The 15,449-nt window shown below is 44.1% G+C and overlaps 1 protein-coding gene across 4 annotated transcripts in view; it reads left to right on the top strand.

Annotated features, from left to right (window-relative positions):
* Nucleotides 1-15,449, top strand: part of hltf (helicase-like transcription factor) — a 109,781-nt gene that overhangs the window by 82,748 nt on the left and 11,584 nt on the right. For all 4 annotated transcript variants that reach the window (XM_070883682.1, XM_070883683.1, XM_070883679.1 and 1 more), the window contains 3 exons: nt 2,150-2,328; nt 12,385-12,510; nt 15,227-15,339. In XM_070883682.1, coding sequence (XP_070739783.1) covers nt 2,150-2,328; nt 12,385-12,510; nt 15,227-15,339 — 418 coding nt within the window. The remainder of the gene's footprint in view (nt 1-2,149; nt 2,329-12,384; nt 12,511-15,226; nt 15,340-15,449) is intronic.

Raw genomic sequence — 15,449 nt, 5'->3', positions numbered from 1 at the left:
TAAACCTTCCACCAACCTCCTTAAAACTATGCCTCTTCGTAATAGCCCCCTCTACCAATGGAAATAGACCCTTACTATCCACTATGTTCAGGCCCCTCAATATTTTGTACACCTCTCGACCTCATCTGTACTAATGAGAACACACCCAGCTTATCTAATCTGCCCTCATAACTAAGATACTCCATTCCAGGCAGCATCATAGTGCAATCGCGTCCTTCCTATAATATGGCGACCAGAAGTGCACACAGTACTCCAGCTATGGTCTAACCAAAGTATTATATCATTTAAGCATAAACTCCCTGCTCTTACGTTCTATGCCTTGGCCAATAAAGGCAAGCATTCTTAACCACCTTATCCACCTGGCCTACTTTCAGGGATCTATGGAGAAGCACTCCAAGGTCCCTTTGTTCATCTGCACTATTAAGTGGCCTACCGCTTAATGTGTATAACCTTTCCTTATTAGCCCTCCCAAAGTGCATCACCTCACACTTCTCTGAGTTAAATTATATTTGCCACTGCTCTGCCCACCTGACCAGTAGATTGATATCCTCCTGCAGCCCGTGACTTTCCTCTTCATTATCAACCACACAGCCAGTTTTAGTGTTGTCTGCAAACTTCTTAATCACACTCCCTATATTCAAATCTAAATCGTTGATATATACCACAAAAGGCAAGGGATCCAGTACAAGTGGTTCCAGCACTGATACTTGTGGTACACCACTACCCACCTTCTGCCACTGTGAATAGCTATAGTTTACCCCCACTTTCTGCTTTCTATCTTGAAGCCAGCTAGCTATCCATTCTGCTACTTGTCCCCTGACTCTGCATTCTCTGACCTTGTTCATCAGTCTATTATGGGGTACCTTATCGAAGGCCTTTTGAAAATCTAGATAAATTACATCGACTGCATTACCATGGTCTACTCTCTCTTGTTACCACTTCAAAAAATTCAATGAGGTTGGGCAAGCAAGACTTTGCTTTTTGAAATCCATGCTGACTATTCATTATTATTCTTGGTTTCTAGATGTTCTATTTTCTCCTTTAGTAGGAATTCCATTATTTTTCCTACGACTGATGTTAAGCTGACTGGTCTATAATTCCCTGAACATGCTCTGTGCCCCATCTTAAATATAGGTATTACTTTAGCTATCCACCAGTCCTCTGGCACTACACTTTTTTCTAATAAGTTATTAAATATGTGTAGTAATGCCTCTGCTATCTCTTCCTTAGCTTCTTTTAAAATGCATGGATGCAATCCATCCGGACCAAGGGTTTTATATTTTTTGTTTGATTAGTTTATTTAATATATCCTCTCCCTTTATTTAAAATACACTTATCTAATTGCTAATCTCATCATCCAATGTCATGTCCATCTGTCCTATCTTCTATATTTACTTGAAGAGGAGAAAATCGCAGGGCGATGGGGAAAGAGCAGGGAAGTGGGACTAACTATAGCTCTTTCAAAGAGCCGACACAGGCACGATGGGCCGAATGGCCTGTGGGTGAGAGGGGATCTCATAGAAACGTATAAGATACTGACGGGATTGGACAGGTTAGATGCGGGAAGAATAAGTCCAGAACCAGGGGACACAGTCTTCGGATAAGGAGTAAGCCATTTATGACTGAGATGAGGAGAAACTTCTTCACTCACAGAGTTGTTAACCTGTGGAATTCCCTGCCGCAGAGAGTTGTTGATGCCAGTTCATTGGATATATTCAAGAGGGAGTTAAATATGGCCCTTACGGCTAAAGGGATCAAGGGGTATGGAGAGAAAGCAGGAAAGGGGTACTGAGGTGAATGATCAGCCATGATCTTATTGAATGGTGGTGCGGGCTCGAGGAGCCGAATGGCCTACACATGCACTTATTTTCTATGTTTCTATCCAAATGAATGATTTATCCAAACAGGACTATTTCCTAGACTAGATATGTAGCATCTGGCTGCGCTACGTCAATAGTCAGGTTAGATTTGAGTTTGTGTAAATGGTTAAAATTGGAAGGGTTGGTTATTTCTGTTCATTAAATGGAAGTATACTAAATGGAGATGAATACGCTCTTTCACGCTCTCTTTCTCTCTCCCTCTCGCGCTCTCTCTCTCTCTCCCTCTCGCGCTCTCTCTCTCTCACTCCTCTTCTCCCTCTCTTTCATAGATAATGCCACTCCTGATGAGCTGCGGGAGAAGTTGGTGAAGAAGATTAAACTAGTTTTGAGTTATGGCTCTGATGAAGAATGTGCCATTTGCCTGGAATCGCTAACCTTTCCTGTGATTACACACTGCGCCCACGTTTACTGCAGGCCGTGTATCTGCCAGGTTATTCGGAATGAGCAGGTCAGTGGATGGCCGCAGTGCCACTTTACGCAAAAGCTTCTGTAGTGTGTGGATTTTAGGCGATTTCTACGAAAGTTTGTGTTGACATTAGTGCCAGGAATTTCCTCCGGCGGGGCGGGGGGGGTTCTCCCGATTTGCCACTGTATCTTCAGCGGAAACCCTGTTCACGTGCCAATGTTCCGCTGACGTTACGGTGATGGATTGGGAAAATCCCTGAGGAACTTTCTGGCGTATTTATTTAAGGCTGCATTTGGTGGTTTTGCTTCAAACAGATGCTAAATAAGTTGTAGTATATGTTCTCTCTTTATTTGTCCTTAGGATTTTGGCACTGCTGCATTTATTGACAATCCTTAGTTGCCTTGAGGTGGGTCTTCTTGAAGTAGTTGTTATAATTGAATAGTTTCCTAAGTCATTTCGGAAGACATCAAGAGTTAACTACATACTGTGGAACTGAAGTAATTTGTTGGCCTGATCGTGTAAGGGGGAGCAGACCCTGTTCTCTGAAGGGCATTTGGCAAATCGTTGGGTTTTTACAACAATCGGCATCTTTCAATGGTCAGTTTTCCTGGTGCCAGCTGACACATTACCAGGCGGAACTAGCACGTGGGTCGGTAACCAGAGGACACAGATTGAAAATCATTGGCAAAAGAACCAGAGGGGGAGATAAGAATTTTTTTTTAAATTACACAATGAATCTGGAGTGCACTGCCTGAAAGGGTGGTGGATGCAGATTGAATAGTAACTTTCTAAAGGGAATTGGATGTGTACATGTAAAGGAAAGATTTGCAGGGCTATGGGGAAGGAGCGGAGCAGTGCGATTCAAAGAACCGGCACGATCATGATGGGCCAAATGGCCTCCTTCTGTGCTGTAAGATTCTATGATAGATTCTATGATTCATTCAATCCAGTTTTATTACTTGCCGTTGGTGAGCTTTGAATTCGTGACCCCATATATCCGAGGCTATAATCACTGAACCACCATACTTCAAAAAAACGATAAATCTACAGCCAAGGCCTAACCTGACTCTGGAGCAAAGTGGAGTGGAGGGAGCCTTGCTCCTCAAGAGTCACAGTGAACCTAACTCTAGATCTACACTACAATGATTAACGCTGATACCAAGCAAAACTCCGTCACGTCCGTGTAATAGTTGTGGTCTATCTGCAGCCATAGATATGCTTAATGTTTGATGTAAAAGACCAGTGGCATATTTCTCTAAACACAAATCTAATGACTTGTCGTTATAATTTAATTTTTATTAGGGATAATGTCTTAAATATTTATATACATCTTTTTTAAAACAAGGGGTTTAAGTTCTAAAATTTTTTGTAATTGGTTTGACAACTGACAACATTACTATTGATCGGGGAAAAGGCACATGTTGAGTTCACTGGAGCAAATGTGCTGTACTGATCGATTGCAAACTGGGAACATTTTCAAAATTAATTGTTTTTTAAAAAAAAAAATCATTTGTAGTACTTCCTTTAAAAGTTTTCCTCTTTTTGCTGCAGAATGATAAAAGCCTTAAAAGGTATTAACAAATGCCCACTGAAAAATTGCACCGGAGTCTACACAGGAGGCTGCTGCTACTTTCCTGGCTGTGTTGGAAGGGTCTTCTGGTGGGCTGTACGCACACTGGTGCATTTATGCTATAGTGGTGATGCTGTAATATAAAAAAAAAAAGTACCAATACCAGTGCCTCTGATGGCTTAGAAACCCACCTCGGCGTTGCTTTGCGACCCCAAAAGGGCATTGTGACCAATGGCAAACATAATGGGCCGCTGCCAGCAGCATTGAATGATCCAATAATTTGAGCCGTGACATTGGGAAAGGATTTTTTAAACACTGGAGCGTGCTGTGGTGTCCTTGCAGTATAAATACAGTGAATTTCAGCGGACCCGTAGCGTAGGCGCGGTACGAAGTGCTTTTTAAAAATGTATTCGTTCACAGGATATTGGTGTTGCCGGCAACGCCGGCATTTATTGCCCTTGAGAAGGTGGTGGTGAGCCGCCATTTCAGAGGGCAGTTAAGAGTCAACCACATAGCTGTGTGTTAGATCTCTTAATTTCCAATGAAATACGAACTCCGATTGTAGTTTTAACTTCTTTATTTTTGACAGACAGCAGTAACAAGTTCTTGGCTTTAAGCCAGGTCTTTGTCCTTCTGGGACGACATGGTCAAAATGGCTGTACTTATACCTGGATCAATTTACAGAAAAGAACTTGCCTTCTTTGACCTTATTGGCTCAATTAATAGTCTTTTAACCTTTTAATTGGCTCGCTACCCAAGGTCCTAAAATGTCAAGTTGATTGATGACTTAATACAACATGCTGAACTGCACGTAGTCAATGGAGTCTGTGTTTTCTCAACTTGTCTAAATGCAACCTGTTTGAATTCTCTATCAATCCCCCCTTTGATTCTTTCACAAACTGAATCATAAAACATCAGGTATCACTGGTTAAACATTCTACAAAATAATTTCATACATGTTAATAGCGTTTCCTTCTAAAATTTGTTGATGTGTTTCGCCACATGTCCGGACTAGTAGCTTCCACACAAATTTACACCAACCCGAGTTCCATCGTGGCCACAATGAAAGTCTAGTTTTAGTAGGTTAATTACCTTATTCCAATTTAATCCAAATCAATATCTTAATTCAACCAGTAAGCAACCTTCCCTTAAGCATAACATACCCCTGTGCCACGTACAGACGGTCTGCTGGGACCTGCAAGGTGTCTCACCTGCGGGACAGCAGCTACAGCCGCCTGGTCGCAACAACATTTAATCAACATAAACAAACAATATAAAAGTAAAACAATTACAACAAATAGAATGAAACCTTCCACCAATGAAGTTCCTATTGAACCTAGCCATTCAGTGGCTCCACTCCACAAAGTGAATGATGGGGGTTGCTTAAGTTTTTCTACCTCCTTTTGGATATGCTCCGCTAAGTGGATAATTTCTTCGGAGCTATCTGGGATATATGTGCAACACTCAGTTCCGAGTAGGGTGCAAGTACCTCCCTTTTCAGCCAGGATGTAATCAAGGGCCAGTCTATTCTGTAGGGCTACTGTGCGGATTGCTACCATTTCTGCATTGATTTTAACTAGGGCCTCTGAGGTATCATTGGCTACCCGTTCCACAACGGATGCCATGTTAATGGATTCCCTTGCCAGTCTGGCGGTCCCATACCTGGGGATCAGAATGGCAAAGAACCTCTGTTTCTGTGATAGCTCTCTTAGGACGGTGTAAATGTTCCGACAGTGACTTTATATGATACGCATAAGGCACACTGTAGGCTAAATAACAGGATCCCGTCCAATTCTGGGGCAGCCAAGGGTAGGCCTTGTGGCCACACACCCAATAGGTGCCATTATATGCAATGAATGTTAGCTGTTTCTTTGTCAGCAACATCTGTTTTCCATCTGTTTTATTCAGAATCCCCGTTACGTTAAAAATTCCCACATTGGCCCAGTTTGGACGGTTCCGTGGCTTGATTATATTATAGTTCCGGGAGCAGTTACTATACCCCATATTTTGGCCTCCTTTGATGTTTCTAATCAGACAGACCGATTCCCCCGGTCTTCCTATTCCTGTTGTATTAGTGATAACAAAAAATGGGGGCCGTTTGGAATTATTGTAGCACGGTTGGTATCCCCCTTCAAAGGTAGTCAGATTGTAACCTGCTGACTTCCATTTACGTGCCCAGTTTTCCGTATCCTGAAACGCATTGCCTGTTTTGTTTTGATTAATTATCCACTCAGCCATTTCCGAGATATTCAAGGGAACTGGCCTCAAGGGAATCCCTCCCTTTGAGTGAATAGGAATATGCGCACACACCCAACAAATAGAAATGTTACCTTGTTTGGCATAAATGTATGACATATATAAAAAGGTATTTACATGTAATTCCCTTGCTACCCCATACTATTTCCCTTTGGTGCAGAGGGTCGGCTAGTAAGAAGTAGGCCTATGCCTAGAATACCTACAATCAATAATTCAGTAAATTTATACATTTTGGCAAAAAGTAATCGTCCTTATTAGATTTCAGCTTCAGTTACGGGTGCTCGTTTAACGTGTGAAGCGTGGATCCAGGCTTTCTTTCCTTGGACCTTTAACAGCTGCCTGGGTGGTCAATAACACTTGATAAGGTCCCTCCCACTTGGCACCCAAAGGTTCTTTATGTAACTTTTTCACATACACCCAGACTCCTGGGATGATGTCGTGTCCTCCTTCGGGTGGATTACCCCAAGCTGCCGATACCTGTCGGGAAACAGAACTAATAGCATTGGTAAAGTTCTGATAGTATGATAACAAAGTGTCACTCATTAAGTGAACATCAGCTTTCCGTAAATCGATAGTTCCTGGCAGCGACATGGGTCTTCCTGTTATAATTTCAAATGGGCTTTGACCTGTAGTTCTGTTCGGGGTTGCCCTAATGCTACATAGCACTATTGGTAGTGCCTGGGGCTATGGTGTTCCTTCTTGGTGATATTTGGCAAGCCGTTGTTTCAGAGTTCGATTCATTCGTTCTACTTGTCCTGATGATTGTGGATGATAAGGACTGTGTAAATCCCACGTAATGTTCAGTAACCTACAGACTTCTTGGCAGACAGCACCTGTGAAGTGTGTTCCCTGATCTGAGTCAATGCTACTCGGGACTTCCCATCGGGGAATGTAATCCTTACACAAGACCTTTGCAGTGTGATTGGCTGTGGCTCTTTTAGTTGGGACAGCTTCTACCCATCTAGAGAATCTGTCGACCATGACAAGAATGTTAGTGTATCCTTGGCATGAAGGAAGAGATATATAATCAACCTGCAGATGCTGGAATGGTCCGACAGGGGCAGGGGGCCTCAGTTGGGGCATTACCGTGATGGGTCCAGAATTATTTTTCTGGCAGATCACACAGCGGTCTGTTACCAGCTGGGCATGTTTTTTAAATCCCCGACCCCACCAGCTTTTCTGGAACCGTGCCGTCATCTGTTGAGGCCAAGTGTCCCCACGAGTGGATCTGTTGGGCTAAAAAAGGCATAAGCGCTTGTGGCGCGACTGGCTTGTCGGTAACTCTATCTCCAGACACCATCTTCGCATAGCTTAATTCCTGCCTCAATCCATGTCCATTTTTCCTCTCGGGAGCACTCGCCTTGCATTGTTTGAAGGTCTCGTGTCAGAGTCCTGAGTGCTTTCAATCTGCACATCTGTGTTGGTTCTTCTGGAGGAACGCCCTGTGAGGTGGCATCTTTAGCTGCCTGGTCGGCTAGGGCATTTCCCTGTGCTTCTGTGGTATTTTCCTTGGTATGGGCCTTACACTTCAGGATGGACATTTCCTGAGGTAATTGTATGGCCTCCAGTAAGTCTCGGACTTCTTTTCCATTTCGGATAGGTGTACCAGCAGCAGTGAGGAATCCTCTTCCGCCATAACATACCAAAGTCGTGAGCGACTCCAAAAGCAAACACGAATCTGTGTAGACATTAGCTCTCTGTCCTTCTGCTATTCGACATGCTTCTGACAGGGCCCGTAACTCGGCCTGTTGTGCTGACGTTCCTGAGGGTAAACATCCTTTTGCCGCTACCTCATATAAGGTTGTAACTGCCCATCCTGCTTTTCTGGTACCATTGTCAACAAAGGAGGAACCATTGTAAACAGGATGAGGTATGGGTTGTGCAGAGGCTCCTCTGCTGCTAAGGCTGCTTCTTCTGTTTCTTTTAAAATCTCCACGCAGTCATGCTCTTCACATTCTCCCCCCTCTTGCTCCCTCGATTCTGACATCGGGAGCATAGTTGTGGGATTAGCCGGGCTGGCCCGGACGATATGGAGATTAGGAGCTTCCAAAACTGCTGTCCAGCGGGTCCATCTTGCTGCTGTCACCTGAGAGATTCTATTCATAGACAGCAAAGCGTGTACGGTGTGGGGACACTTGACAATCAGCTTTTGGTCGAGGACTAGACCCGCAGTGGTCATTACCACTCGACATGTAGCTTCCACGGCCCTTAGGCAACTTCCCCATCCGAGGGCTACCGCATCCAGTTTTGCCGAATAATAGCCAATAGGTCTTTACCGATCCCCCATGTTCTTGTGTCAGTATAGCTGTCATATATCCTTCTTTCTCATGGACAAACAGGGTAAATGGCTTACCACTGTCGGGGATTCCCAGAGCCGGTGCCGAACACAAGGTCTTTTTCAAACTCAGGAAGGCCTCTTGCTGTTCTTTAGTGAGGGTGATGGCTTCTTTAGAGGCATGTTTCCCCTTTAAAATATCATTCAGTGGCTGAGCAAGCTGTGTGAAGGAGTCAATCCAATTTCTGTTAAAGTTACACAATCCCAAAAAGGACCTTAGTTCCTGAATAGTAGTGGGTCTATTAGCAGCCCGAATGGCTGCAGTTCTATCCTGGGTAAGTTCTCTCTTTCCTTGTGAAATCTTTTGTCCCAGGTATACAACCTCTTCTTGGGATATTTGTGCTTTGTCGATGCTGGCTTTATGTCCTTTCAGCCGAAGGTGATCCAGCAAAGCTCGTAAATCTTGTTCATGCTGTTCTTCCGTGTTTGAAGTTAGCAGGATATCGTCTACATATTGGATGACTGTGGATGACAGGGGAGGTAATTCTCGCAAATAGCTTTGTAAAGCCATGTGGAATATCGTATGGCTGTTGTGGAAACCCTGCGGTAACCGGGTCCAAGTATACTGTTGTCCTTGGACCGTGAAAGCAAACCACTGTCGAACCTCCGATGCCAGAGGCACCGACCAAAATCCGTTGGCCATATCTATAACAGAGAAATATTTATGTTCCGGTTTGAGGGCATTAAAAATGGTGGAGGGATCTGCGACCAAAGGAGCTTTTTGATCAATACACTGGTTAGCTTTCCTATAATCTAAAGTCAAACGCCAAGTCTCATTAGATTTCTGTACCGGCCACACAGGGCTATTGGAGGAGCTATGCGTTTTAATAAGCACCTCTTGTTTCTCCAATTGCTGAATAACCGGTAAGATCCCCGCGATGGCAGTTGGACTGATGGGATACTGTTTAGTGCATGGAGGCTTGGTCCTGGTAAATGACGCAGGCTCCATCTGGAGTAGGCCACAATCATTCTTATCTTTAGCCCATATCGGGTGTTCCTTCAATTATTCTTTCTTCAAAGTTCTAATTGACCATGTCACCCGACCATCCTCAAAATGCAACAATGAATCTACTTGGATTAGAACGTCCATTCCCAAAAGGGGTTGATCTACTGGGCTTATCCAGACCGGCGTGGTTAGTTCATGTGGACCCAGCCCTATAAGTACCTGTGGTGTCCTTTTCATTTCCATTTTATGGCCCCCAACTCCATAGGCTGTACGTGCCCTACCATCCAACGGCAAAAAGTCTCCATATTGTAGGGGTAAGCATGTTAATTCCGCCCCTGTCTAAAAGACAGTCCACATCCTTATCGTCCACCCTCAGTTATATATAGCCCATCTCCCCTTTGTTGTATTAGTGCGAGGAGGGGGGCCAGGGTGGGCTCTAATCGTTTTTTGCTATCCCAAGTAACTCTTCTGTTGTATTGTCAGTCGCTTAAATGCTTCTATGAGGTCGTTATCTTGTGACAAGCCTGGCTTGTTGGCTGAATTGTATCCCTGGCTGCGTCCTCTTTCCCCCAGCCACGACCTTTCTGTTTTGCCCTGCACGTCTTGGCCCAGTAACCTTCTTTCCCACAATAATGACATTTTCCGGGTAATTTTCCGAATAACTGTTTATCGGAATCCTGGGATTTCCAGCCCATGGCCTGTACAGCTCGGACTTTAGCTCCCATATCCCGATCTAATTGGTTACATCGATCCACCAATGCTGCAAAGGTAGTTCCTCTACCTTCCCAGTCCGGTAACACTACCTTAAGTATTTTGGACAGTTCTGGCTTTAGACCTGCCACGAAAGCTGCTTTCAGGGGTCCAAACACTTGTTCATCCATTTCCTCATCTGTATTATTCATACCCGAATGTTCTAGCCACGTGCATCTAAACCGCTCGTCATACTCCAGGACCTCCTCTGTTCCTTTCTGTTGGCAGGCTGCAATTTTCCCCCAGTCTGTCTTAGCTGGACTGAAGGCTTGCAGCCAGTGTTTAATCGCCTCCCATCCTGCATCTAAATCTTGCTCATCCTGCCCCAAAGCTTCTTCTACCTTGTCGTGCAATTTTCTTCCCTGTGTTTTTGGCACCATTATGGTCAAAATTTGCACTCCGTCCCAGGGGTGAAGTTGATATATATTTCTTAAGCGGTCCAATTGGTCCCACGTTTTTACTCCCCCTTTCTTTGGATTGGGCAATTCCTTGGACCATTTATCAATTTTCTCTGGGTCTGCCGGATCATGAACTAAGTATTCTTCGTACACCCTTTTCTTTGTTTTTTTGGTTCCGCCCTCATCCGCAGTCTCTTCTGATTTGACTATAACTTGTCTTTTTTTAAACGGGGCAAAGCGCACCCCTAATTCTTCATCATCCTCCGACACTGTATTGTCGGAGGATTCAGAAACCGTATCTATTCCTCGGTCGTGTCTTCGGGTTTGCGCTTTTAATTTATCCAAACATGGGTACCCTGGGAATTGACCAATACATTTTCCTTTTCCTATTACTGTCTCTTGACCTAATGATTTTTTCCATTCTTTAATTTCACCTTTAAGATCTTTAACTTCCGCTTCCAGCTTTTCAAGTTCAAGCTTTTTCTGTCGCAGCTGTGCACAAACTGCTTGCAATTGATCCTTTGTACTGGTCAGTTCTCGATCATGTTGGGAACGCATTATAATTTCATTTCACTTTCGAATCTGGCCCATAACCGCTACGGACCATCTAGTTCGCTCTTTATTTTTCATACGGGTCGTTTTTCCCCAGACCCTTTTAATCTCGTCCAAGGAGGTTCCGTACTTTTGTTCGATCTTAATACGGGTTTTAGATAAGTTGAATTGTTGCTCTATGTAGTCTTTCAACTGTTCGAGAATTAAATCTAGCGAAACTTCAGGTGGTGCCTGCCCACCTTTAACAGTTGTAGGCAATTCTTTGCTCTTATCTCCTGCTGCCATAATACTGATTTCTTTACTGGGGTCTCGAGTTGTAGGCTTTCCAGCCGATCAATAGGTCGGTGATTAATTAACTAACACACCGCAGAAGTTTAGACGTCTATTGGACCTCGAGCCGACTACCAACCGGAGGGTTCGCAAACCGGAGGCTTTCGGAATCGCGTAGAAGGAGAGGCAAATTTAGACTTTTGACCGAGGATTTTTAAAAAGAGGTGTCCTTACCTCAGTATGTAGGTCCGATGTCCAAAATTCAGTTTCTTTCTTCAGCGATCCTGTTCGTGATGCCAAAATTGTTAGATCTCTTAATTTCCAATGAAATACGAACTCCGATTGTAGTTTTAACTTCTTTATTTTTGGCAGACAGCAGTAACAAGTTCTTGGCTTTAAGCCAGGTCTTTGTCCTTCTGGGACCACATGGTCAAAATGGTTGTACTTATACCTGGATCAATTTACAGAAAAGAACTTGCCTTCTTTGACCTTATTGGCTCAATTAATAGTCTTTTAACCTTTTAATTGGCTCGCTACCCAAGGTCCTAAAATGTCAAGTTGATTGATGACTTAATGCAACATGCTGAACTGCACGTAGTCATTGGAGTCTGTTTTCTCAACTTGTCTAAATGCAGCCTGTTTGAATTCTCTATCACTGTGGGTCTGGAGTCACATGTAGGCCAGACCAGGTAAGGACGGATGATTCCCTTTCCTGAAGGACATTAGTGAACCAGATGGGTTTTTACGACAATCCGGTAGTTTCATGGTCACCATTATTGATATTAGCTTTATTTATTTATTGAATTTAAATTCCCCAGCTGCTGTCGAGCTGGTGTCTCCGGATCATTAGCCTAGGCCTGTGGATTACGAGTCCAGTAACATAACCACGATGCTACCGCACCCGTTAGCTTTATCAGTGTAAACACGGGAGCTTCAATTCTCACAAGCTCGTCAGGCGTGTCTAATCGGTGGATGTGTCTCATTAAATTTGCCTCCTTTTCCCTCCCTGCTTGTCTCTCAGCCCACCTCCAGGTGTCCCTTGTGCAGGACCGAGATCCGAGTGGAACAGCTGGTGGAGTGCCCCCCTGAAGAGACAGACTCTGCCGCACTTGACAAAACTCAGCAGGCCTGGGTCTCCAGTTCAAAGGTCAGTCAGAAGCTTTGAGTTCTTGTCTTGAAACCCTGTCCAACCATTTGTGGGCAGCAGCACTGCTGTCAGGAAGGGGAGAATTTGTGAGATGGCTTGGATGTTATCTGTGGAATGTCGGCCTGCAGACATTTGGAAAACCAGCAGCTGCAACATTCGTAGTCTTGTCTGCACGAGAGCTCATTTTTGATAAATTGGACAGCAAATGTCAATTGAGTTGCTCAAATTTAACCTCAAAATGACAAAACAGGCTGGATAACTCCTGGGCAGGAGGGCAATTTTTGTCACTTATTTTAGTGGCAGAGGATGGGGGAGGCGGGGGGGGGTGGGGAGCACAGTTGGGTGAAATTAATGTAACATTCCTCGGCCCAAGTGAGTTTCTATCTAAGATATTGAGGGCAGGGAATGTCTTGAGTGATTTTTAGTGTTTTCCGCCTTTAGTATAGTTTAGTATAGTATAGTACCTCTAGGATTGCTGCTTGTCCATTCTGGGCCTGGACAGTCTGGTTTGACAGTGAGCTAAATGGAGATTTCTAAAGAAAACTGGATGACACAAGCATCTTTTTTCTACATACAGAAGCCAGTTTTTCCAGTTACTCCTTGTTGTTTGACGGGGTGGGTGGGGAGAACTGAAGCTCTTTCGTCGTATTGTGCATTATCAGGCCTTGCTTCACCGCCTCACGTTAAGATTTGTTTTGACTTTTTTTCCATTGAAGGGATTTGAATAAGGAGTTATGTTATGTTCAGAATAACTCCACAAGACTGTGTATATTGTAAGCTCAAACTGTTGTGATCTTGGTCTCTTTAATGGAACTCCAGAGTGAGGAGGTAGCATGGTAGTCTGCCTTTTATACCTGCTTGCCCAAGGTGTGCAGGTGACCCTTGGGTCTCCCACAGGTGCGCCCCCTGGTGGCAAGTCTTACACATTGGTAATGTTTATATACTTAAGTTACTTTATAAATGTTATACATTATAATTAATGATTTTATAATTGAATATATTCTATATAAATTTAAAGACTTACATTTATACAGCGCCTTTCACGACCACCGGATGTCTCAAAGCACTTTACAGCCAATGAAGTACTTTTGGAGTGTAGTCACTGTTGTAATGTGGGAAACGCGGCAGCCAATTTGCGCACAGCAAGCTCCCACAAACAGCAATGTGATAATGGCCAGATAATATGTTTTTGTTATGTTGATTCAGGGATAAATATTGGCCAGGGCACCGGGGTTAACTCTCCTGCTCTTCTTCAAGATAGTGCCATGGGATCTTTTACGTCTGCCTGAGAGAGAGCAGACGGGGTCTCGGTTTAATCTCATCTGAATCTAATCTCACCTCCGACAATTTAAATAAAATAAAGGCCCTGATAAGTGGTTAAAGTATTAATGAGTTAGCTTTAATGATTAGTTACCACGTATAGGCAATCAGCAATTCATTAGTGTGTCTTTGCATTCGATAGACTCCACATATCCATTGTGTTAGGAAGTTTCTTGGTTGCTTTCTGGTTGTGAAGAGAGGGAGATGGAATAGAAACATTGGATCAGTGATCCTGCAAAGGCAGATCATCATCATCATCATCATAGGCAGTCCCTCGGAATCGAGGAAGACTTGCTTCCACTCCTGAAATGAGTTCTTTGGTGGCTGAACAGTCCAATACGAGAGCCACAGTCCCTGTCAAAGGTGGGACAGATAGTCGTTGAGGGAAGGGGTGGGTGGGACTGGTTTGCCGCCTGCGCTCGGTTTCTGCACGCTCTCGGCGTTGACTCGAGGTGCTCAGCGCCCTCTCGGATGCACTTCATCCACTTGGGGCGGTATTGGGCCAGGGACTCCCAGGTGTCAGTGGGGATGTCGCATTTTATCAGGGAGGCTTTGAGGGCGTCCCTGTAACGTTTCCGCTGCCCACCTTTGGCTCGCCTGCCATGAAGGAGCCCCGCACAGAGCCTTTGCCTTGGGAGTCTCGCGTCTGGCATGCGAACTATGTAGCCTGCCCAGCGGAGCTGCTAGAGTGTTCAGATTACATGGGAATACTATTATCACATCCCTATTCTGCTATTGTATAGTTGGATATTGTGCACTGCTGTACTTGAGGGAATATCTAAGCCCAAAACTCTGAATTGGTAACAACTGACAATTAATTACTTTGAAGTACAGTGATTTATTATACAGGCAAAAATGGCTACCATTTTGTGAAGACATGATCCCCACACAGCATCAATCTGGAGATAGCTTGTTCAGAGTATTGTGATGTGCTGTGTTTGCCCAATGCCAGCACCAATTCCAATCATGTACCAGTTATTTCACTATCCACTTTAGTGAGGTTAGAGTCCCTGGACTTGAGCTACTTCAATTTATCTCACCCCATAAGATGAATGCAACTTCGGTGGGGTTGATTATTCTCTACTGGTGTAAATTGGGTCTGAATGGTAAAGAACTCGTGCTGATCCTGCCAGAGTGATGAATTGCTAATTGCATCCAAATTGGTGGGTTAGGGCCTTTGCGATATTATTGACAGATCCAGGTGCGAACTTTGACCGGTGTAGGGAGCATACCAATTACTGGAGCGGAAAATTGCACTCGAGTAAAATTTAACGGGATGGGGAACAATTAAAAGAAAGTGCCGCAGTAACGGGATATAATTCTGAAAGTCTTTAGAAAGGCATGTCGGTACATACGCTAATACTGACCTGTATAATTTTGCTGTGTACAATTGCAGGTAGATGCTCTGATGCATTCCTTGATTGAACTTCGAAAGCAGGACCCCACCGTCAAAAGTTTAGTCGTCTCTCAGTTCACCGCCTTTCTTACTCTTATAGAGACTCCACTCAGGTAGGTATAGACCTCACTATTTTTCTTCCTTGAACTAGCAGCAGCCACTGGGTGCACGGCACTTTTACAGTGTGAGGCTAAGCGGGCATGCACCGAAGGAAAGACTGCTG

This window comes from Pristiophorus japonicus, chromosome 6, assembly GCF_044704955.1.
Source record: "Pristiophorus japonicus isolate sPriJap1 chromosome 6, sPriJap1.hap1, whole genome shotgun sequence".
NCBI lineage: Eukaryota > Metazoa > Chordata > Chondrichthyes > Pristiophoridae > Pristiophorus > Pristiophorus japonicus.
The sequence above is the reverse complement of the archived record's forward strand: the minus strand, read 5'-3'. Positions and strand labels throughout refer to the sequence as shown.